General features: G+C 30.8%; 2 protein-coding genes across 11 annotated transcripts in view; one reads left to right on the top strand and one right to left on the bottom strand.

Annotated features, from left to right (window-relative positions):
- Positions 1-5691, top strand: part of LOC148620754 (protein FAM53A-like) — a 60882-nt gene extending 55191 nt beyond the window's left edge. For all 9 annotated transcript variants that reach the window (XM_088574519.1, XM_088574520.1, XM_088574523.1 and 6 more), the window contains one exon: positions 200-5691. In XM_088574519.1, the coding sequence (XP_088430645.1) occupies positions 200-481 (282 nt within the window). In that variant the 3' untranslated portion in view covers positions 482-5691. The remainder of the gene's footprint in view (positions 1-199) is intronic.
- A 1971-nt stretch (positions 5692-7662) lies between these two features.
- LOC148620753 (synaptobrevin homolog YKT6-like) lies at positions 7663-22613 on the bottom strand. Of its 2 annotated transcripts, none has more exons than XM_088574529.1 (8): positions 22515-22613; positions 20503-20626; positions 19174-19256; positions 18617-18717; positions 17571-17629; positions 15725-15836; positions 14754-14855; positions 7663-12418 (listed from the first exon to the last, which is right to left on the bottom strand). In XM_088574529.1, exons 2-8 carry the CDS (start codon positions 20607-20609, stop codon positions 12383-12385), a joined length of 600 nt encoding a protein of 199 aa, XP_088430655.1. In that variant the 5' UTR covers positions 20610-20626; positions 22515-22613; the 3' UTR covers positions 7663-12382. The 2 variants fall into 2 exon arrangements, with proteins under 2 accessions (XP_088430655.1, XP_088430656.1); XM_088574530.1 differs by lacking the exon at positions 22515-22613 and adding an exon at positions 22307-22480.
- Between the last annotated feature and the right edge of the window lie 873 nt (positions 22614-23486).

Here is a 23486-nt window from a genome sequence, read left to right as displayed (position 1 = left end):
CCAAAGCCTCTCAAGCTTTCTTTTGAAACAGAATAAAATGAATACAAGTTAATTAGATGCTTACATAAGATTGATGGAAAATGCTGAATACAAACATTCCAATGATTTTTAAGAGTTGTGTCCCTTACCCTAGGTATACCTCCTTAAATGTATCTATTTTATCTACGAAAATGTTTTAAAATATATGAAAATATTTTAGAAATCAAGATTTCATGAGGAGTTGGAATCTGTGATGAGTTTAATGCCCATTGCAAGTTCTCCATTGGACAATGACTTTCCGCTGAAAGCAGCGATGGAGTCGAGGACCAGTCCTATAACAGAGATGGAACACAGTCGAAGTGATAGTGCTGAATTTATTGATTGTGAAAATTATGACAATTCCATTGTTAAGGGACCAGTGAGATTGATTGGAGAAGACCAAGACGAAGAAATCTTTTCATTACAGGAAGATTTAGATTTAGAACAAATTGAAAATCATTAGACAAATTTCTTATGTATTTTTCTGTTGTGCAACCTATCCCCACTGAACCATGTGAGTTTTTTTAAATTTGTGAAACTTCTCCTAACTTCACCTTTCTGAAGATTAAGAATTTTAAGTTGGTTAAGCCTTTTGTGGGTAGATTAAACAGAATTTAATGTTCATAAATACCACTTTATTAGTGTTTTATCCAAATCTCCTTTTTATGTGTTGAAAAAATTGAAGATTGCATATCTTTGCCGCAATGCATTGCAGTACAGTTGTCTTCAGGTTTGGCTGTTTGCTATTCTGATGACAATGTACTCTAGATCATAATTTTTTCATAAGAACTCCCATGCTTGGTTAATAATTTGAACTATTTTAATCATTTATTTAGACACAAGGTTTAGGTGAGGGAAATGTTCACAGTTATTTTTTTTTTTTGGTTGTTCATTGATTCTCTGCTGTGATTTTCCTTAATATGCTGTATGGTTTTCAATTTTCTTTGGAAACATATTTGATCGTCTGCAAAACTTTTGCAGTAATGGTTTCTTGCATTTCTCTCAGGTTGACGTTTGGTTGTGTTCAGATTGAGGTCAAAGTAGATTCTACATTTTACTGAGCTGTTGACATTTCTTTTTTTTTTATTTTTTGTAAATGTTGACAAAATATGCAGGTTTTACTATAAGAAATGTTTGTATTTTGGATTGATTAAGTTAAATTAAGTTAAATTTCTTTACAAACTATTTTGAAATGATATGCCTTACACAAACTTCCTAAAAATTTGTTCAGTTTTGTTTATTTATTGTAAATAGTACAGAAAAAAAACATAGCTCATATCGTATTGGTATTGGCTAAAATCTGAAAATGACCAAAATGTTTGGATTCCATGACGATGAGTACCTTAGACTTGAAAAGTATGCTCTTGCTTGGCTAGTTTTGTTTTTACTCATTAAAGCTGACAGTCCTTTTATTTTAGAGTTGCATTTTTTTTTTGCTCTTTATTATTGAAGTTAAATTGACCTATAAATTTCATTTTTAGTCCTTTTTTTAAAGGCTTTTTTTATCATATGTACAAAAGTGTTGCATAATGAGAAATATGTAAGATATTGTACACTGTAATTCTGTGGTAAACAATGCTTTAAATCCAGTCAAATTTTAACTTCATATAAAAATTATTAGAACAATGGCCATCATGACTACTGTATTTAATCTAACATAAGAAATGCTTGTAGAAATTATATAAGTTTGCATAAATTGTAGTGTGTTCATTATGCTGAATCTTCATTTTGTCAGTTACTGTACCCCATCCTCAAGTCCATTCCATCTATATGTACACTAAAGGTCATGCAGATTTGACCATTTCCACTTGTGAACTGTGGACAATTTTCAACAAATCCACTCAATTTTAAGCAATCAATTGTAGCACGAATAAACCAAAATGGTTTTCATGAATTGCATATGATTTGTCACAAATTTTCTGTACTTGATTTTGGTAAAAGTATTGGGAAATTCACAAAAAAAACTTTGTGAATATATGTTTGCATTATATCCATTATCATTATAATGCATAAGACTACATAACAAAATTAACTGTGCATGTGGCATATTAAATTAAATTCAATTCATCTACCATCCTGTTAAGTGTATATGTTACTATCCACCTGATCTGTAGTGTACATGAACCATACCCCACCAAGTAGGAATACTCAAAACAAGATACAGGTAACTCAGAGGAATAGACATGTAGTGCCTATGTTAAGTCAGGGTCAAGGCTCTCTGTTGACAGTGACAGAGGAGCTGAAACTAACTCCAATGTCTTCATTCATTTAAATTTTCTGATGTTGAAGAGTACTCAGTTGCCATCATCATTATATACACACCCCTTTCTTGACATGCCTGTAAATTGTATCCAACATTTTCATCATTAGAGATCTACTTGGTTCAGAATCAAAGAATTTTCATAAAAAAACATATCTGAGTCTTAAGAAATGGCAGATTTTATGCATTTAACAATAAAGCTGTTGATTACACAAGTTACAATCATCTCAGGTTACAGTCCTCCCATCCCCTGAGATAAGAGCCAAAATAAGATAAGGTATTTTAGTGAAAACTATGATTTAAAAAGGCAAATGTTAATTAGGGCTTTTGAATACCATATGGTGAGTTACTTTGGCGGATGTAAAATTTGTGATTTTCAGGTTATACAAAAAATGGTAGCATTTCTTATTTTGATGGATGTCTTATAGTGTATAAAGTAACTAAACGAAAAGTGAATATCTCATGGAATTTATTTTTGCATATTTTTGACAGACAGCTAAAATACGCCAAAATATGCACCCTGCAAAAATTACCTGTTACACGTTATTTTTTGTTTGTTCCTGTTTTATTGCATTGGTTGAATGTTGAGACTTTTTCTGTTTTGTTTGAATGTTTCTAAACAGTTGTTCACATTTCCTTTTTTTTTCGTGGCCTGTTTTACACATAAGAGGACTTCAAAGGGGAACTTCTGTAAAATTTTCATAATCCTGCATTCTTAGTGGTAAGTGTAAATTAATATCAACTCCCTCAAGATGAAGTACTTGCAAATTTTGAAATGATTTTATAAACTCATAATGCCATTATAAAAAATACTTCAACATATTTTATTATACTGCTCAAGAAGTGTAGGAATTTTTGATATGGTGTAAAATACTCTTTTGACAATGGACTATTTCTATAGACTTCATAAAGTTTTTTGAAGTGCTCTTATGGTATTGCATTTCATACTTGTCAAGTCGTGAACTATTTGAACAAGGAAATTTTTCTACTTCAAAATTATTTTTTATTACCTAAAATGTCTGCTTGTTTAAAGTTCAATTTTATTATATTGGTTGAATTTCTGTTCTTTGCATTATGTCAAAGTTGTGCTGAGTTGGATGCCCTAGTAAACCTTCTTTTTTAACATACAAAGAGCATGTAGCTACTAAATAACTCTGGTCAAGACAGAGGATACCACAGTGTGCCCATAAGGCAAGAAGTGAAGTTTTTATCAAGATTTTCAAAACAGCCGATGTTTTGTTAATGGATGATATCAGGTTGATTTCACATAATGTTGACATTGGATCTTGCATATATTTTTAGTGTCATGAATATAGTCAGAGAATGAAAGTTCAAGGCAATAAGAACAATAGAATTAATAAGTTGTAAATAAAAGATTCTAGCCTTTACACCCTACATGATAAATGGCTGTTCAGGGTAAAAACAAAAAGTGATTTAAAATTTCAGTTTTCTTAGCAAAAACAAGCTGTTATATTCACAACAGGCATGTCAAAAACCACAAACTTACACATATAGGAGAAATTGTAAAAGTTTAGGGTGGATTAATGGATTTGAGAGATTTTAAGTGGATTAATGTCATAACAAGATCAGAAGAGCTTAATTAAAGCTAGCTGATTATGTCTAAATTCATAATTAATATTAATTGGGGTTTTTTCTGAACTCTGTGAATTATTTGCAAGATTTTTTTATTATACACATTCAATTTTCATTATTTTATCACAGTTGTTTGAAGCAAAATTCCTATTAAAACACATAGTGGGGTTAATTTTGAATCTACCCCAACTGATGAGAAACTAGTACCTTAAGAATGTTTGGAGGGTACATACAACAATCTGAATGAATAACTCCATGTTAGCTAGTAAACTCTGATTCTCCTTATGGTTCGATGTCAAGCAAAAGGATTCAGTTTTATTTTTCAAAGGGGAGATCATTTATTCATTTGCTATTATATTATTAGTCGAGTTAATATCAAGGGACCTTACTTTCTGTGTTATAAATGTTTTAAGCCAAAAATCTGATCTTGAATGTGTACCTTTCTTATTAAATTGAAATATAGAAAGAACAACATGTGCGGCTACAGAGGTTTATTCATGATCTTGAACTTTTTACTGTTATTTTCTTGTTTTGAGAACTGAACAGAGGGTTTATATTTTTGTGGCTTGTTTAATTGTACAGTATTACAGTGCATGCATTGATGATGTTCAGTAGTATTACAGTGCATTCATTGATGATGTTCAGGTGATAGAATTGATTTTCCCATGAAATCAAAATTACCTTTTCTTTAGGTTTTACATGGAAATTAGAACTTTTTATCAAAAACTATCAATTGTCTGATAGAAGTGTTAACCCCATTATTAATTGCCGTCTACTTCATAAGGTAATTGTTATTTATTCAAGGAAATACCAAATCTATTCTGTGACCATAATCACTTGATGTGCTGTAAAGGGATGAATTACTGTTACTTGTTTAAACATATGTCTGTTTAAAAAGATTTATTTTTATAAATATTATGTCTGTTACATCATAAGATCTTTCAAACTTTTATTCTGTCTTGTTTGTAAAGATTATTTCTCTAATTTTTCTGCTTTGAGTTATGAAGAATTTTAGTTATTTGAAGAAGAATTTTGTCCCACAAATGTTGAACATGCAATTATTACAAGATTTCTTGTGTCAAAGCTTGTGATTTTTTTTTCTTTTTTTTTTTTTTGGCAAGTTACAATTGTTTCGATTGAAAACAATAGTTGTTGGAGTTGTTAATAATATTTATTTTTGTTTATCAATGAATTCTCTGGGATGTGAGTTGGAAAATGTGTTAGTGATTTTTTTATTGTTGAACAAAGTTGAAAAGTTATTAATGTTTACATGTGCAACTCCATGTAAAAATCTGGCAACCTGTTACAAGATCCAAATTCCATAACCTCTTTCAAATTATGGAAGAACTTTCTTTTTTCTTTTTTTTTGTGTAAATTGAAATTCACTTTTGAACTTTTTTTCAAAAAACAGAATCATATATTTGAAGGAAGCTCTAATATATAAAGGTTGGAGAGGTGTACCTTATGTAAAGCGCTATTGTTATCATATTTTTACTGATATTTTGCCTTATTCTTACCTGGAGCTATACATTCAGAGTGGTTGGTGATGGAGGTCTTATCTTAGATATAGATTTCTATTAAAATAGATTGTGTAAATGGCAGAAGCAATGCATATAAATATTCCAAAGTTGACTTAATTCCTGTTACAAAAATCCTAATCATTGTTAAAATCCATGGTCATTTCAGCATAAATCCATCAAGACATTTTGATATTGTTAATTGTAAATATACTTGCGATTTGGTGTTACTTTGGTAACCATATTTATTATTTTTATGTGTTGACACAATGTTAGAGTTTAATAAATAATTTAATTTGTGAACCTATTATTTTATTTCTTGTGAAACAAATATGAAATTCCACTATTACCATAGAAAGTGTGGCATATCTTCTCTGCCTAAAAATTTGACCTTATGACCTTCACCTATTGATTGATGTCCTTGAAAATCATTTACCCAGTTTCTACCTATTACCAATTTGCATTGAAAGATGTTGATTCCAGAGTGATTATAAGGATGTTCCAAAATGATGATTATAACAGTATTCTGTTGCAGCATCACAGACAAATGTAGTTAATTTCAGAAACCCTTTTCACAAAACACAACCATCAATATTACCTGAGACAGAATTACCAATTCTGCTATAATTTACAACACTGTTACAAAAGTCACTGCACAAACATAAATGTAGCCTGATAAGTAAAATGATCAATAGTTTAAGCAGAGATGATTCAAAATTTAAAACATGGACAACCTAAACACTACTAATCAAAATGTAGAGGTCAATGTTGGGTATAAAACATAAAGTCAGCCACATAGGACACGTGTCGGGGCAAGGTCATTGGACTAAAAATACCACATGGTTCTGGCACAAAATGTTTAAGAATGATCAGTTAAAGACACAAGGACTTAAATATCATCCCTAATACATTTAAACATGAAACTGCCAAGAAAACCAAATGGATATACCAATAAAAGGGAGATAATAACTAGCAAAAAAATGATAGAAGTCCCAACATAACTATGTCCCTTTATTTAAAAAAAAGTCATCTTTTAATCTTTATATTGAAAAGGAAAGGGCATTCTTCTATAGTAGCAACTAAACTGACTTTGTTTTTCCTTCATTTAAAAAAAAGAACAATATTCATTCTAATAAAAGAACAGTGTTCCAATGTCCCCCACGAAAAAAAAAATGTGTGGAAAACTTTAAATTCACTGAAATTCTCTAAATCTAAGGGGTGTAACTTCCGTAAAAATCATTCAACCATATGTAAAGTCATACTTAATCTGTAACTTCTCATAGTAAGACTACATACAAAATATATAATCAATTGGTAAAAAGTACAAAAAAAGTGCAGAAAACAGTAAATCCACTGAAATTTTCTAAGTTCAAGAGCCGTGACTTCCATAAAAATCATTCAACCATAACCAAAGTCGAACTTAATCTGTAACTCTTCATAATAAGGCCACATACAAACAAAGAAAAGTGAAAGGGAGCTTCCTTCCTCATCATGGCATGTAGATAAACATATTACAAATAAATTATTAAAATTTATCAGTCCGTTTTAGTAATTATAAATCGTGTAAGAACAGACAGGCAGACAGACTTAGGAGATTACATTACAATATTTGAAAACTTGAAGGCATCAATCATGGATTTGTCAATTGTCAATCGGTGAGTAAACAGCAACGAATCTCCAAATACAATAGTTATCTCCTTTCTAATTCAGCTGTCAAGGTCTCTAAATATAACAATTGAAAATCTTTTAAAATAAATCTGCACATCTATACAGAATTTGTTACAGTCAATCGTGAAATTGACGTCCTGACATTTTTTTGTTTTCCCATGAAATTTCTCCCTACAATGAATGTTCCATTAGAACTAAGTATAATACACCCATCATAAGACAGATGTATAAAAGCATACTTATACCATGATATACAGTAAAACCTGTTCGAACTGAACCCCTTTTGGACTTTCAAAATTGGTTCGATTCAGGTGTTGGATCTACCAAGGTGCTCAGTACATTGACATTAATCTAAAGGGACTTGAAATAATGGTCTGGTTTTGACATGTTTTTGGATAAAAAGTGTCTGTTTTTACAAGTTTTTGGATAAAAAGTGTCTGTTTTTACAAGTTTTTGGATAAAAAGTGTCTGTTTTTACAAGTTTTTGGATAAAAAGAGTCTCTGGCTTTGACAGGTTTTCAGAATCTTCATGGTTCGCTAAAGACAGGTTTCATTTATATACAAGTGAATAGGCATGAACATGATAACATATTTCAAAAACTCATATTAGATACAATGGTTTATTTCACAAAACAGCATCTTAAAACTGTACAACAAAATAGCGTTTTAACCCTATCTTCAGAAAGGTTGAGATAATATAAAGTGTGTTTCTCCTAACTAAAAATAGGCTTTATATATTTAATTGGGGAGAGATATTGAATTTCAAATTACATTATATTGTCTAATACACATTGCATAAATTCGTTGGAACAATCAAAACTTGAGTTTATCATTTTGTTCACAATTAAATAGCAGTCCTTGTAAGAATCATGCAAATTCCGTAGTTTGTGATACACCCTAAAAAAAAAGGCTACATAATTATTCATTCAAATCTGTCTGGTCTTAGGAGACAATTTACTGAGAATATCCAATAGTTTCAATTGTATTACTGTGTCCTTTACATAGTTATCTCCCTTAATTCTGAAATCTACAATACATTATGTAAAATTTATATCAACAAGGACCAAGGGTTACATAAAGTCACATATTAATTTCAGTTTACTATAACATTTTCAACAAAATATCAAAAATAAAAATATGTACGCTTTCAAAACATGTATCACAAATTGCATGATTCTTAGCTGGAGTCCTACTTTCAAAAATAACAAAATATTGAAAAAAAATGAACCATGTTTATCTGGACTATCAGATATATATATAGTTTATCATTCATGCCAGCAGTAACAGTTCACTGTCGACAGCAAGAGGTATGAAAGCAATTTTTTTATCATTTTTTTTGTCAGCTGACCAGTGCATTTATTGTTCATTTAGAACTTAGAAAATTCATGTGAATTAAGTTATGAAGTTCATACAACTTGCACATGAAATTTAGTTCATACAAATTTAATTTGAAAACAAATTCATGTGAATTATGTTATGAATTAGGTATACAATTTGTGAATTGTAAAATCTCAATGATTTTGAATGGGAAAACAAAATTCATATGAATATCATAAATGAACACTTACTGCCATTCGTATAAATTTCATGATTCCCTGTAATTATATCAACGAACTTTTCTCTTCCTTAACTAAATTCTATAGCCCAGCTAGACCAGTATATTAAATGCAAGATATCTCTAAGGATACCCCCTCTATCCATCAATTAGACCCATAACATATATCATTTAACAGGAAGTATGCCACAATATGAAATACACATTTTAAAGTGAGTGGGGTAAGGTACCCCTTAATTGAGGATGCATACCAAATATAAAGTGACTGTGAATAGCAGTTTCTGGGAAAAGTTGCCACATGCCATATATGTTTAAAAAATATAATATTAAAAAAAATGCCGGTATAAGAATTTAAAATGATACTGCACCTCTTAATGATGTTGCATACCAAATGGCAAGTGGCTGTAATTTATAAATTTTTGAGATATATGATACAAAAAGATTTGAGACAGGCTCAGATAAAACAGTATACACCTATCTCCTTCAGTGTAGAGATATATCTTTGCATCAATTATATTCTAGTCTTTCAAAAGAAATGTAACAATATTTCATGTTTTTCATCCTCAATAGGCAAAAAAGAAAAGGATGGAGCCATTAGATCACGTATTGTAATAGTAAATGTTATAGCCTCGCCTGATGGCCATCCACCACAGCACTTCAGGCTGACGGCCATCCACCACAGCACTTCAGGCTGATGGCCATCCACCACAGCACTTCAGGCTGACGGCCATCCACCACAGCACTTCAAAGATTTGGAGGTTAACATGTCATTGAAAAAATAAAATTGATCTGCACAAGTTAGGACTAAAAATATTTATATTAACATAAAATTATGAGAATATTATACAAGTTCTACAAAAACAGTTTACCCTCATAATAACAGAGTATCAAGAGTAAAAAAAAATGTTAAAACACATACATACATACATGTACAAGTAAGATGCACCAAGAAATGTAAAATACCATATTTTAAAATGCACATAAATGAAGAAAAAATTGGACCCAGGTATCATGCGGCATAATAATAACGGAGGGAATCTTTATATATACAACAACTGGTGACTGAGAGAGATTTTAAGAGACTGTCCATGTGGAAACAAGGTAGATTCTATGATATGGGCGGCACAGGGTAAATTTTATCCTCCAAAATTTATTGTTCAAATGTAATGGTTAACTCATTATGGTGACAGAAAGTACAAGGATTTTTCTGTATAAAAAGTGGATGAATTAGAATATATGTTCAAAGTTGCCTAACAAATAAACTTAATTATGAATAGATCAAAGAGAGTTATTTCCCCTTATTTTAAATTTGCAGAACTTTTTATGTGATTTTATTCCATTCTTACCATTCCAGTAAGTTGCAAAATAACATTAATGTTTTAGAAAACATAAGATTTTGACCTCAAATAAATACAAGTTAAAAAAAAATGACATGTACCACCCACTGTCTGGGTCTTCTATGGACACCCTCTTAAAAGTATCATGGGAATTTTATTGAACACACCTATTACATATGTAAACTTAATTTTTTACATTTATTATACATATATTAATTTTCTATTAAAAAAAATACTCTGACTATCATGGTCAATAATACTCATGAAATAACGGTCTGTTTATAACAAATTATGTTGCCCTAAAACTTGTCAATGCAACAGAGTTGATGACACATGGTTATAATGAAAATGAATTAGTACGAAAATGGCACAGTGTGGAGTAAAAGATAATTATTTCATGAATATCATGAAATACTTGTTAAAAACTTACTTTTTGAGCTAATAGTGTACATTTCCAATATAATTGTGAAATTTGATCTTATAAACTGAAATTTTCTCTTGTAGGTGCAATAGAGAGAAAGGTGAAATTATGGTTAGAAACCGATTACTGTAAATGTAATAATTTTTGTGATGTACTCATTTTTGCTATTTATGAGGTAGATTGAAAAACAGGAAAAAATGTACTGGTGAAATTGATTTCTAACACTAATCATTGTTTTAAACAAGGAAAATTGATAACATTATACATCCACTTAATTGAATCCTTGAAAATTAGGTAAGCAAGTTACATTAAGTGTCCCAGCTAGTCTAAAGCTAAGTCACAGAAATTATTGCAATTTGTTATTTTTCAATCTTTAAGAGATAAAAAACAATAAAAAAAAATCTATCTGTAGTTACTACAGTGAAAATTTAAAGAGAAAGCTTTTAAATTGCTTTTATTATCTGTCATATTATTTTAAAAACAAATAGAAGTAACGCAATAATATCTGTTCATTTCATATAGGAAAGTATGCACAATATCACTTATTAACATAAAATGCTTATGACTAAAAAAAAAGGTTGGAAATATTCCATTACTACACAGGCAAATGTCCCACACATGAGAATCATATAGTTGCATCATATGATTATCATATAAATCAAGCACATATGATTTTCATATGTTTTGGTTTACATATCACATGATTGTCATGTTTTCAAGCCAAAATTAACATATGAGAATCATATGATAATCATATGAATATCATATATTAAATATGATATGATTGTCATATGATTATCATATGAGGCACATTTGGCTGTGAACAGTATGTTCTTCAATTTGGGTGGGGAAGACCAGGAAGAAAAAAAAATCTATACTGGAGGAAACAAAGACATTTTACAAACCACAAAATTTGATGCCCACAAATAACACTACTTGCAGATTAAAAAATATTAGTAATTATCAATTAATTACTGCAACTACTGAACATTACTATTTCGTATTTACAAAAATAGCTCATTGTCTTAGTATTTACAGAAATAAATACATTACAAAAGAAATAAAATACCACAAACCACATAAAGATATGAACACAGATTCCACTTCAGGAAACTTGTCCAAAAGGAAAACTAAACAGTATTGGGTCACTTGCAGTTTAAAATATGAACAGATGTTTCTTTTACAGGTATGTCACTTTAAATTCCTTGTTTTTTGGGGGGTGATAATTTCATACTAAAAATTCTCGATCAAAATTCCTTAGTCAATCATGATACATGTAGAAAGTTTGTCAAAACTAAATTCAACATTGAAAACTGTAAATCCTCCATAATATATTACAATAAAAGTATTAATTTTTGCTATTTTCATGGTGAACATAAAAGTACAAAAATTGATACCCACAAATATGCTGAGTTGACAAAATCAGCCAAAATTAATGTTTAAAGTACTCATATCTCAAACAACCAACAAAACTGTTGATACCCACACAGAATGAATTAAAGCATATTACAAAAGAATGTATTAACAATTAATTTGGTCTTTCTTCACATATCAATTAGCACTTCGTAGATATTGATGAAAATTTATAGTGAAACCTGTCTAAACCAATCCCTGGATAAACCAGTAACCTGTGTAAACCAATCCTTAGATAACCAGTAACCTGTGTAAACCAATCCTTGGATAACCAGTATCTAGTGTAAACCAGAAATCTTCTGAAGTCCCCTCATTTCACTTCTAATACTTTTTGAATCTTGGTAAAATTTCTACCATAACTGAACAATTATCTCAGTTCACACGGGGGGGTTTACTGTACAGCTAAAGGTAGGTATTTTTGAAAAAAAAATGATAATACATATAGCAACAATATCTCTTTCTGGTGTCTCGCTAACAATAAGCTGAAGAAATGATACGACAAGTATTTTTTTTGTACAGTATCTCAGTATGGTGGTTTGCTGAGAAACTTTCAGGCCAGACCATTCCAGAGTTGAGACATTTAATTTCTTCTACAGCCCATCATAATATAACACAGCAAGAGTTAGTCTTCTTGGCCTAAAAATAGAAAGGAAAAAGTCCTTATGTTTATTTTTCATTTTGACTATTTGGACCTTGTAGCTAAGGTGTTAGCAGTAACTGGGCACCTATAGGCACCCTTCAAGTAGTCTTCTAATAAATTATTTGCAAAGTTTTTGCCTCTTCAAATGGAATCTGAACACAATTTTAAAGGAATAGGTTTATCAATGCTGAAAATAGGCCATGTTATTAACAAACATATTTGTTTTTTTTAAATCACAAAGTAATAAAATTGTTTACTTTTTAATGAAAGAACAAACTTAAATGCTAAAATAAAACTGTCCAAAAATTAGGTCACATAACATCAAGGTGCTTGTAGGTGGTATTCATCATTTGCCACCAAAGAATTTTGAACGGTGACATATATAACAAATAATTTTTCAATTACATAAAAGTCAAAGATCAAGTATTTCACATGAAAAAACAAAGTACAAATAGAGTTTGTAGTAAAAATAAACTTAACTTGAACGACAAAAACCAAACCAAGCATGCAAAATTTACTTTTCGAAATTTGAAAATATCAATATTTTGAAAAATGTGATATTTCTGGGAAATTTCAAAGAATTGAACATGAATATTTTTCACTACCTCTACCGTCTTTTCAGCTGGATATATTTACTTAGCACCTGGTTTGTCATAAATATTAAAAAATAACAATCAATCAATGGTCAGAAATTTCTTTGAAATGCTCCACCTGCAACTTTAAAACGTCCAAAAACTTAAGCAGCAATGTTTACAACTATCAGACAGGATGTGATACATGCATGCCAAAAACTCAACAAATTCACTTTTATCTCTAGCTCAGTAGCAGAGAAAATCTACATACTTAACTTCTCTAATAACACACTACTAACTGCAGCTAACTGCTGCAACAATTAGTTAATTTGCTATCAGAGATAACTTTTTTCAATTAATCTTAAATTTCAAGAGAGGGACTTATAGCAAGTCTACAGACTACATAACCAAGCTTAATTTGTCTTTCGGTTGTTGTACCTTTGAGATAATAAATATATACATGAAGACTGCACAGAGCAAGAGTTATCATTCTTACATGGTTAATTGAAAGAGTAATCAAGGGAACCAAGGTCATAGCATAATCAAAAGAATGTAATCCAAGGACAAAGACCAGACATGGAAAACAGACATACACAACAAAGAACATAAAGGAAGGAATGTATGGTCTTCTCCAAAATATAGATCAGTATACAGAAATTACTATAGTAACTTAAAAATATGACATGTAGATAAAAAAGCATTGTTTATTTGGTATGTTTTTTTGCATCTTGTACATGTATCACCTATACCATTAGCAGTGTACATGTATCAAATATACCATTAGCAGTGTTGGAATTTTATTTGGATTTGTACATCATCAAATATTGAGCTTGAACCCTTTTCAAATCTGCATGATAGAAGACAATCCAATTTCAAGGATTAATCTTCCATTATTCAAGGATGTGAAGTAGAAATGAAAGTAACTCTGTCTTATGAGTTTATTTATTTAAGATGAAAGTAATTCACTAAACTTTTTTATAGGACACTAAGAATTCTTTGTAATTTCTTGTGTTTCTAAGTAGCATTTAAGTGTCAGTCTATGTAAGAATCAGGCAGTGGGTGAAACATGGTATGACAAAACACACCATTTTGAAAGTTTAATTTGACTATTTGCACAATCAGAATCCAGGAAAAAAGACAAAATTTTCCATATCATATTGGTAAATTAAGTTACAATTTCATTGAAATGCACTGAAAATGAAGGGGAAATAACTCTGTCAAAAAACTCATTTTTCTAACATTCTGTTGAAAAATTTCTGAGCAAAGCCAGTTATGCAGAGATCAAATAATGGTCTTTTCAAATAGACAAAGTAACCTACAGTGATATTACATTGTCAGTTCGATAGGGTTTCCACATGCATGCTTCAGATTTTTCCCATTTTGCCTGATTCTTACAAATACTTACACTTAAAGTTGAGTTAGTTTATTTGGTCAAGTTATTTTTCAGCAAGGAAACTTTACAAACTTCTTATATAACAAAGGATCTCTTTATAAACAATGATCTAGTACATATGGTTAACTAGGAATTATGTTTTCAAATTTCAAAAAAGATCATACAAGTTTTACTCAAGTTATCCTACATAAGCTAAACATGTGCAACTGACGATGACAGGGTTATAGCATTATACAAACCCAAAACATTTCTTGCAGTCATATAAAAAGAACTCAGATAAAGCATTTGAGAGTAAATTTTATCAAAGATTTTATGCTGTAGAATTATATGAAAAAAATTATTAAAACAGTTGAACTGAATACTTACAGTTTTATAGAAAGCTTTGGACTGCATACTTAACCCATCAGATTTTTCGATCAGATTGTCTAACTTTTCATGTCTCTCTAAAACTGCTTCTATTGTATTATGCTAAAAGTATGGAATAAAATAGTAATGACAACACAGAAAAAACAGGAATATGAGTTATATTAATGCTCCATGCCTCTGATGGACATTATAGCTTACAGCCAATTGTCAAATCTGAAGATTTATGTTACATATACATGTACATTCAGGACCATAATGATGTGCTGACATCATCGATATTTTTTATTCTTAATGAAAAGGCTCTTGTCAAAAATTATCACATTAAACTGAAATCAACAATTCACTTACCAAAATAACACTACAAACTAATTATAAAGTCAATATCTCAAACCACTTCATAAACAACTGAAAACACCATGGTAAAGACAAAGTCTAAGGGCCATAATTCTGTCAAACATTCACTCAATGACCAACAAAGAAAACCTCAAATCTACTTAAACCATTGTACACAAATTGTATAAAGCAGATTGATTGAATATCAGAACATAAGTAGCACTCCAGCTAAGGATCATGCAAAATGTGATTCATGGATAAAAAGCCTACATATTTTGTCTGAAATGTCATAGTAAACAGTAATTAACATGTTATTTTTCATATAACCGTGCTCTTAGGAGATAAAAATTATATAGAATGCACTGTAGATTTCAAAATTAAGGGAGATAACTCTGTAAATGACACTCAAATACAATAGAATCTTGGATTTTGAATATTGATTATCTCCTAAGAGCAGGCAGATTTGAATGAATAATTACACATTTCATAATAAAGACCCATAAAACAACTTAATTACAAAAATAAAAATATGTAGCCTTTTTAGGGGTGTATCACATTTTTTCAGATTTTGCATGATTCTTACAAAGACAGCTACTTAAAACCATCATCTCTTTTAGCTTTCCTATTGGAAGACTAACCAGTATAATTTTAGTTTCATCTAATTCAGCCTGTATCTTTGACATAGCATCTGCTTGTTTTGGGTCTTGATACTTCACTAAATATTCATCTAATTCTTTTATCTGTATATCACTAAAAACATATAATATATATCTAAATGTATTAAAATTCACATATAGCCTATAAAATACATGATTTCAAACAAAATACAATGGATTTGTCAACTGCCCTCCATAGATTTATCCAGAAAAAATAGGATTTTCAAATCACAGTCTATTATTTGAACCTTGTTTTCACAAATGGTGATATACAACCCCTAGTTTCATCCCTACCTAAGTCATTCTTTGGGTATTACACTAGATCAACTCTTGCCTATTTAGCACTTGACATTACTACTTAAAATCCAGTCCACTAGAATTGCAGCAACCAATCATTTCTAATGCTGGTAGTTTTGATGGTTTTGTCACTCTTTAACTTCTGTACAAGCTTTCAGTAAGTGAGAGAATTCTTTAATTGGATATCTGTTTTAGTCTACATGGTGTATGTTAAAATATTCTATGGAAAGAAGTGAATGTACTAATAAGTGAATATTAATGTGTATTTGTTGTTTGGCCTTACACCAAAAGGGGGATGGCTCACAGTCAGGAGATGCTGAATAGTAATGTGTTTTTGTGTCATTTTAATAATGCTTGGTTTTTTTTAAAGAATCATGATGGTTCTGTTCTGGGACACAACTCATAAAAATCATTGGAATGTTTGTATTCAGCATTTTACATCAAAATCATGTAAGCATCAAAGTAACCTGGACTGATATCATTCTGTTTCAAATGAAAGCTTGACAGGCTATGGTGAAATTGAATATGATACTAACATATCACTGACTTTATGAGTTATGTCCCTTACCATAGGTCTACCTCCTTTTGTGCTTCACTTTATCAATTCTTATTTTCATATAATACATATAAGGGCTATAACAACGAATATGGACCCAAAAATACCATAAACAATCATTCACATACACCCAACAAAAAAATCATCTAAATAACGTTATGTTAAGTACCAGTCTACATGTATATAAAATTCAGATACCGCCAATGGCAAAGGGATTCATGGTGTAGAAAAACCCACCAAACAAATGATGCCTTTTCAGTCAGCATTTGCTATAGTTTCATATACTGAGAAAGTACTTTAATCCGTGGATAACAATTTTCGTGGTTTAGGGAAGAAACACAAGTTTGTGGATTCTTGAATTCGTCGTTTTGAAGATTTCAGTATACACATCGATGGGAATCTCCTTTTCGTTGGGAACCAAATTTTGTTGTCTGGTTTACCCACAAAAACCACAAAAATTGGTACTCCACGAACAATAGTACTTTCACAACAATGATAATCATTTCTGCATTAAGACCTGCACTTTTTAGAAAATCATACATTTATATCCCAATAAAATCAACCAAATCAAACTAAATCACGGGCAATAACTCTTGCAAAGTGCCAGTTTTATGTACAATCTACACAATTTTTTATCACAAATGTGTAACCACCAATTGAAAAACTAATACTGGTTATGTGATCAGTAACTGTTTCTGAACAAGAGATAAAACTGAATTAAGTGGGTTTTGACATGCATGAATCACCTTCTGTCTGATTTTTATAAAGACTGATACTTAAATATATCAAAAGAATATTGAAAAAAATCAAATTTTACACCATTTTTTAAATCAATATCATGGCATATTTCTCAACTTTAATTTTGCAACTTGAAGACATAGCTAAAATATTACATAGGACACGTTCCGCATATTGTCATCGAATAAATAGACAACTTTAACCAGTTAAGACTTAGTCCATCTTAACCATACCTACCCCAAATTACTGATTGACCATTGTGCTTTGGGAGCTTTTCCTGTAAAATCATCTAAGAACTGAAAAATAGGAGTAATGTTCATGTCAATGATAGATCTCCATTTTATGCACACAAAAATTAACTTCAGGAGAGATTTTTGCAGATGCAATGGCATATTCTGAAGTAATGGCTTAGTACAGGACTTGAGAAGGTAAACACATTGAAATTACTTTTGCATTAACTGGGAAAGTGAAAAACTGCACATAACAAGTGTCTTGTAAAGTTGGAGAAGGAATTAAAGTGTGTGATTGTTCCTTCTCCCTTCATCACATATTTGAACAAAACACTTCAAATTTACCACAGGAAATAATTACATATACTGTACTTGATGCAAAAAGATATATTTTCACTGCAAATGTTTTATTTAAGCGACAAAGTGCATTACAATATTTTTATGAGTAATATACTGTAGCGCTTTGAACTTTTTCCTCTGATGTCACCAATGTGACATTGTTTTGAAGGATATTCTATACTAAGAATCAATAAAGAGTTGTGCTTTAAGCACATGATACACCCATTGCCCTTTAAGCACATGATACACCCACTGCCCTTTAAGCACATGATACACCCATTGCTCTTTAAGCACATGATACACCCATTGCTCTTTAAGCACATGATACACCCATTGCCCTTTTAACTTGTGAGCTTTGTCAAATACCCTCCACCTACCCAACCCACCAAAAAAAAGTAAATAAAATATGCACAAAAAATTTGGCATTATTAAATCCCCTTTTTTATTAAGTATAAAAATTCATAACACGGAAATGAAAAATCTGAAATTATAAAAATTGAAAGGGAGCTTATGTCAATAGGTATGAACAGTTCACCAAAGTTTCATAAAAGTTGGTGAAAATGTTTTTGAGTTATTGTGTTGATGACACACGAACAGACGGGCGTATAAAAATGTCGTCACGCTAAATCTCCCTCTTAGAAAAGCTGAATACAGGAAGATCTCCCTCTCTGAGCATTCAAAAGGTTAACAGGTATGTTCTCTCTAGATACAAACCTTATTTATTAAAGTATGTGCTACTCTGTTTGGATATTCGTGGTCACCAATAACTACCCCGGCTAACGAATCTGATCTCACATACACATGACAAATATATTCTGAAAAATAAATGCATGGTTAAAATTATGTTGAAACACTTAGTGATAAGAAAAAATACAAATAATAAAAATATAAAGCATAAAATGCAACCTTCAATTCAAATACATGTACCCAAAAATATTAATCACAAGAAAGTTTGACACCAAAAATTTATGACAAGTGTTATATTGTTTCTTTTCAATTTATTTTCACTTATTGTAAGACCTTCTAAAAAAATAAGAACCAAGCACATAAACATGCACATTTACCAGTACGTTAGAATTTCACAAGATAAAAACATGACTCAAAAATTTTGCATAAGAATTTTAATTTTAAATACATTGTAGGTGATTTGTCTGTTAGACTCAATGAAAGTGATTTTTCTGTCACAAATTCAAAACTGCCATTATACTGTATATATATTGGCAAGGGCATTGATATTACATGTATTATCATATCACTCATATAATACTTGCCTTGTTCTTTCACTGAAGATCTGGAACACACTGATGTTCTTTCTACAATTATTTTACTGGTAAAATCCATGAACTCTTTAACACTGAAAATAATCATAATATTTAATAATTATTTTCATTAAATAGATAATAGTGCTTAATCAAGTTTTCTGATCAAAATAGGTTCTCTGTCTTAAATTGTATTCTTATATAAAAATAATAATAAATATGTAATTTAAAAAAAAAATGACAAAACCTTTGGCCAATAAGACTAGTAAATTTGAAAAGTTTTATAAGATCAAAATAAAAACAAATACAGTGTTAATGGAGATAACATATGTGGTTTGCTCAAAAACTTGTTTAAGGTGGCATTTGTCCAGTGTTTTGATGGCACCTCTACCACATTTATCAGTCTCTGTGGTATTTTAGTCATGTCAGTGTTACTTATAGGCAAATTCTGGTTTGAAAATGTTGTTTGTTGTTTTAATTTGACACAGATTTACCTGTTTCTTTACTTTTGATTAAGAAAATTTTCTAGCAGGACCTCTATTTTCATTTACTGTGCAATGGCGGGTCAAGGGGAGGATTCCCTGAGTTGAAATTTTCCTTTTGGTTGGAAATTTTAAGATCTGGCAAAATGTGTGAAAATGAAGTAGCAAAATATTGCTAGAAACCCCTAAAAATTTCTGGACTGGAAACTTCCTTCCCTTAAACAGAACACACACCCCTTTTATTAATAAAAAAATAATATTAAGTAGCAGCCTTTTTAAAAATCAGACAGAAAGTGATTCAGGCATGTCAAAAGCCTGCTGAAATAAGTTTTATTTCTTGTTCAGAAACCGTTATAGATCGTATAACCAGTCTTAGTTTTTCATTTGGGGATTGCACTTTTGGAGATAAAATTGTTAAATTAGTACTTTGCAAGCGTTATCGTCTAGATTTGGTTTGATTTGGTTGATTTTAGTGAGAAGTTAAAGTGTAGTTTTCTCTAAAGTAAATACCTAAATACAGAAAGGACTATTGTCACATAAAAATACAGCATATATAAACCAAAAAAAATCATCATCTGATCCATGGGTTTTTCTACACCATGAATAACTTTACCATGGGCAGTGTCAGAATTTTATATTGACTGGTACTTAAATAATAAAATAACAAACATTATTTGAATTGATTTTTTTTAAATCCACCTTCCCTCCTTGTAATGTACAATACAAGCAGGTTAATTAATTTTAAACTTTCAAGTCACAACCTATTATCCTATTGATTTAATAATAAGATTTTTTTTGCATAAATTAACATGTATACACGAGAATAGCAAATATTGTATTGAAGAGCAAAACTTCAAACCTTGATCGTTGAAAATATCCAAATGATGACAATTCATGTGCAGCAGCCAACTGTCGAACTTTGCCATTGGAATCTTTGAACAATACTTCTAAACAATACAACTTCATTTTCTCTGATTTCTTTTCTAAAAATACAAGTTACAGTAATATTTTATTCTGACAATCTATGATATAAACATGTCACCATTGCATCATCTTATTGGAAGAAAAAGATGCAGCCCATGAAATGACATTTCAATAGGGGATAAATATAGTAAACTCAATAGTATACAATTATTAGGGAGAATCTTACGACATATATGATTATGATTATGATCTATACAGATCTGCACCATGAAAACTGATTTGTTCAACGTGTCATAGTTTTCCATTCCTCTTTTGTCTACCCCAGACTTGACTTTTTATGAGCAACTCAGCGGGTGTTTCTAGAAAAGCAGAGGATGCTAACCCTATTGGTGCACCTGGTCCATGCTCCCAGTTTTTAGTTGAGTATGAGTTGCTCATTTACTTTTGTTTCTTTGTATGTATTATTTTAGTTACTTTATGTTCTTTGTTGTGTTCGTCTGTTTTCCATGTCTGGTCTTTGTCCCAGGATTACATTCTTTTGATTTATGCTAGAATCTTGGTTCCCTTGATTAGTCTTTTAGAAGAAGTGTGCCAGCCAGGGTTCCTCAGAAAAAGAGAGGGGGTGTTTGGACATTATTTGCTATTTATTGTGTCAATTTTACACATGAAAAGGACAATTTTCCAAATAAAATGGGGGTTGCCAACACTGTTATAATGATAAAAATCACCGACGTATAAAAAAAATAGGTTGTAGTCAGAATTTAAATACATGTACAACTCTAACTGCACAGGAATGGCTACAATTTAGGACTATACAAATACAAAAATGTAACTCTAACTGCGCAGGAATAGCTACAATTTAGGACTATACAAAAATGTATCTACATGTACTAGTAAACATACTTCAAATACACTACAGTAAAACTTCAGTACATGTAGCTCAAACTCCAAGAGACCATAGAAATGTGTTCAGGAGTGAGAGAAATTGAAGTTCGAAGAATTCCGGATTTATTTTGTTGCCAGTCAAGTTTGACTTGATCATTAGAAATTGCTTCATAACTAACAGAGTTTTGTTGTAGGATATTTTTCATTCACTTTCAGGAGGTTATGTTGATTTGCAGACATTAAAAATACTGTGCTTGCTTTAAAAAACATTACAGAGTTCAAATTTGTGGGTCAGAAATTTGGTTTTATTTTTTTTCTTTCAAACTTCAATCAGTTCTATTTGTTAAATTAAAACTACCTAACAGGCTAATTAGTGATGACATAGATATTGCATGCAATTATTTAAAATGACATTTTGATTAGTGATAGGGCATCAGTTTATTCTTTTATTTTACATTTGTTTTATTTTTGACAGTTCATCGGTCATTTTACATAACGAAACTGCGATCTGACCGGTTATCAGTTATCGATCAACCAGCGATCAATTAGTCAGCTGTCATTGATCCATCAAATCGATTCAGGGACTATAGTAACTGAGTAACTCCATGTTCAAGATAAATGTCCATTTCAGAGGGCAGTACGCCTTACCCTTATGATAGATATATCTGAGCTGCTGAGTACATTTCATCAAAATCAGAATATCATTTTAGAAAGAATACTAAATTTAAAGAATAGCCCATTTCAATTTCTGAAATTCGTTAACATCAAAATTTAAACCAGAACCTAAATCGCTGTATACATGTAAATGTTTAAACAAAATTTATAGGGAAAATATTTCTCCGTACACTACTTACCTAAAATTACTAGTTTCAAAATATCTTAAAGAACTGAGAAATACGAGCAGTTAAAAACCGACAATACAAAATTTTCAAACGTGTGTCCACAAAATTTGAATACTGTTCATTACACACTGTATGGTCATAAGGCTTTTCTGGAATCAAATTTTAGGGTTATGACTCATGTAAGCGTGTAGTTCTATTGTCAGAAAGGGGAATTTCTTACTTTCAGACTATTTATGGACGATGATACACTGCAATATTGTCAATTTTTGACACCAGGACAGGAGTGACGTTACAGCTTAACTCCCCTTAAAATGTAAGCATAAAACCCGGAAAGCGACACGAGCGCGTAACAGATATTTTGATTTATTATGGATGTTTTTTTATCAATTTAGATCGAAGATCAGAATTGATATAACAGTCGCCAGAGCCTTTAGATTTGTAAAGCCTGTTAGCATCTGAAATTATTTTATACCACCGCAGGAAAATAGTCCCACTGGCATACCCCATTAAGGTTCAAATGCAGATAATTACATTAATGTAGGTCCACTTTGTAGGTATTTCTAATTTGTCATATTTAATTCTATGCTATTTACGCCAATAAGCAAACCCAATAAACAACTTTTACTGCGAACTAAATATGATGTTTAATTTGGTTTGTATTAACAACGATCCAAATAAAAAATAGTTGACCTCTAACATCACCAGTACCTGTTTATTTCTATGCATTTACCAGAATAAACAAATCGTTCATTATATTGTATACAATACGTCGCCTACAAATGCATTACATTTAGACGCATAATTTAGCTAGAAATAAAAACCTTGCGAGATTATTAATAGAAATGAAAAAGAGCAATCATGGTGAGCGTCAATTGGAAGAGTTGTCTTTCAGAAATTTCGTGCAGTACCTGGCGGATCCATATACAAGCATTTACAGAAAGGGGGCATTGGTTCCGATCAAAACACTTATATAAAGAAAGAGGTTCCAGGGGCAGACAAGGACTACACTCATTTTTATTTTATATTACATTTTATTACGGTTACCTCTGCGTGACACCGGAAGCCCAGAGGTGACAAATAAAAATGAAACTTTGCTTATAGACGATGGTATAGCCATTTCCATAACGCATTTCTCAGGAATGGTATTAGTCTGTGGTCTGATGATATTGGTTTTTGTAATGATAATTCTGTT

The sequence above is a fragment of the Perna viridis genome, chromosome 3 (genome assembly GCF_037379345.1).
Source record: "Perna viridis isolate PV_CMFRI_1.1 ecotype Kerala chromosome 3, ASM3737934v1, whole genome shotgun sequence".
NCBI classification, from domain to species: domain Eukaryota; kingdom Metazoa; phylum Mollusca; class Bivalvia; order Mytilida; family Mytilidae; genus Perna; species Perna viridis.
The sequence above is the reverse complement of the archived record's forward strand: the minus strand, read 5'-3'. Positions and strand labels throughout refer to the sequence as shown.

Excerpts from the sequence above, each read along its gene's own strand:
- LOC148620753 (XM_088574529.1), bottom strand. The coding sequence starts at position 20,609 with ATGAAGTTGTATTGTTTAGAAGTATTGTTCAAAGATTCCAATGGCAAA. Across the intron at positions 19,257-20,502 it reads GGATATTTTCAACGATCAAG|TGTTAAAGAGTTCATGGATT; the intron begins GTTTGAAGTTTT and ends GATTATTTTCAG. Across the intron at positions 15,837-17,570 it reads TGGTCAATCAGTAATTTGGG|TGATATACAGATAAAAGAAT; the intron begins GTAGGTATGGTT and ends ATATGTTTTTAG.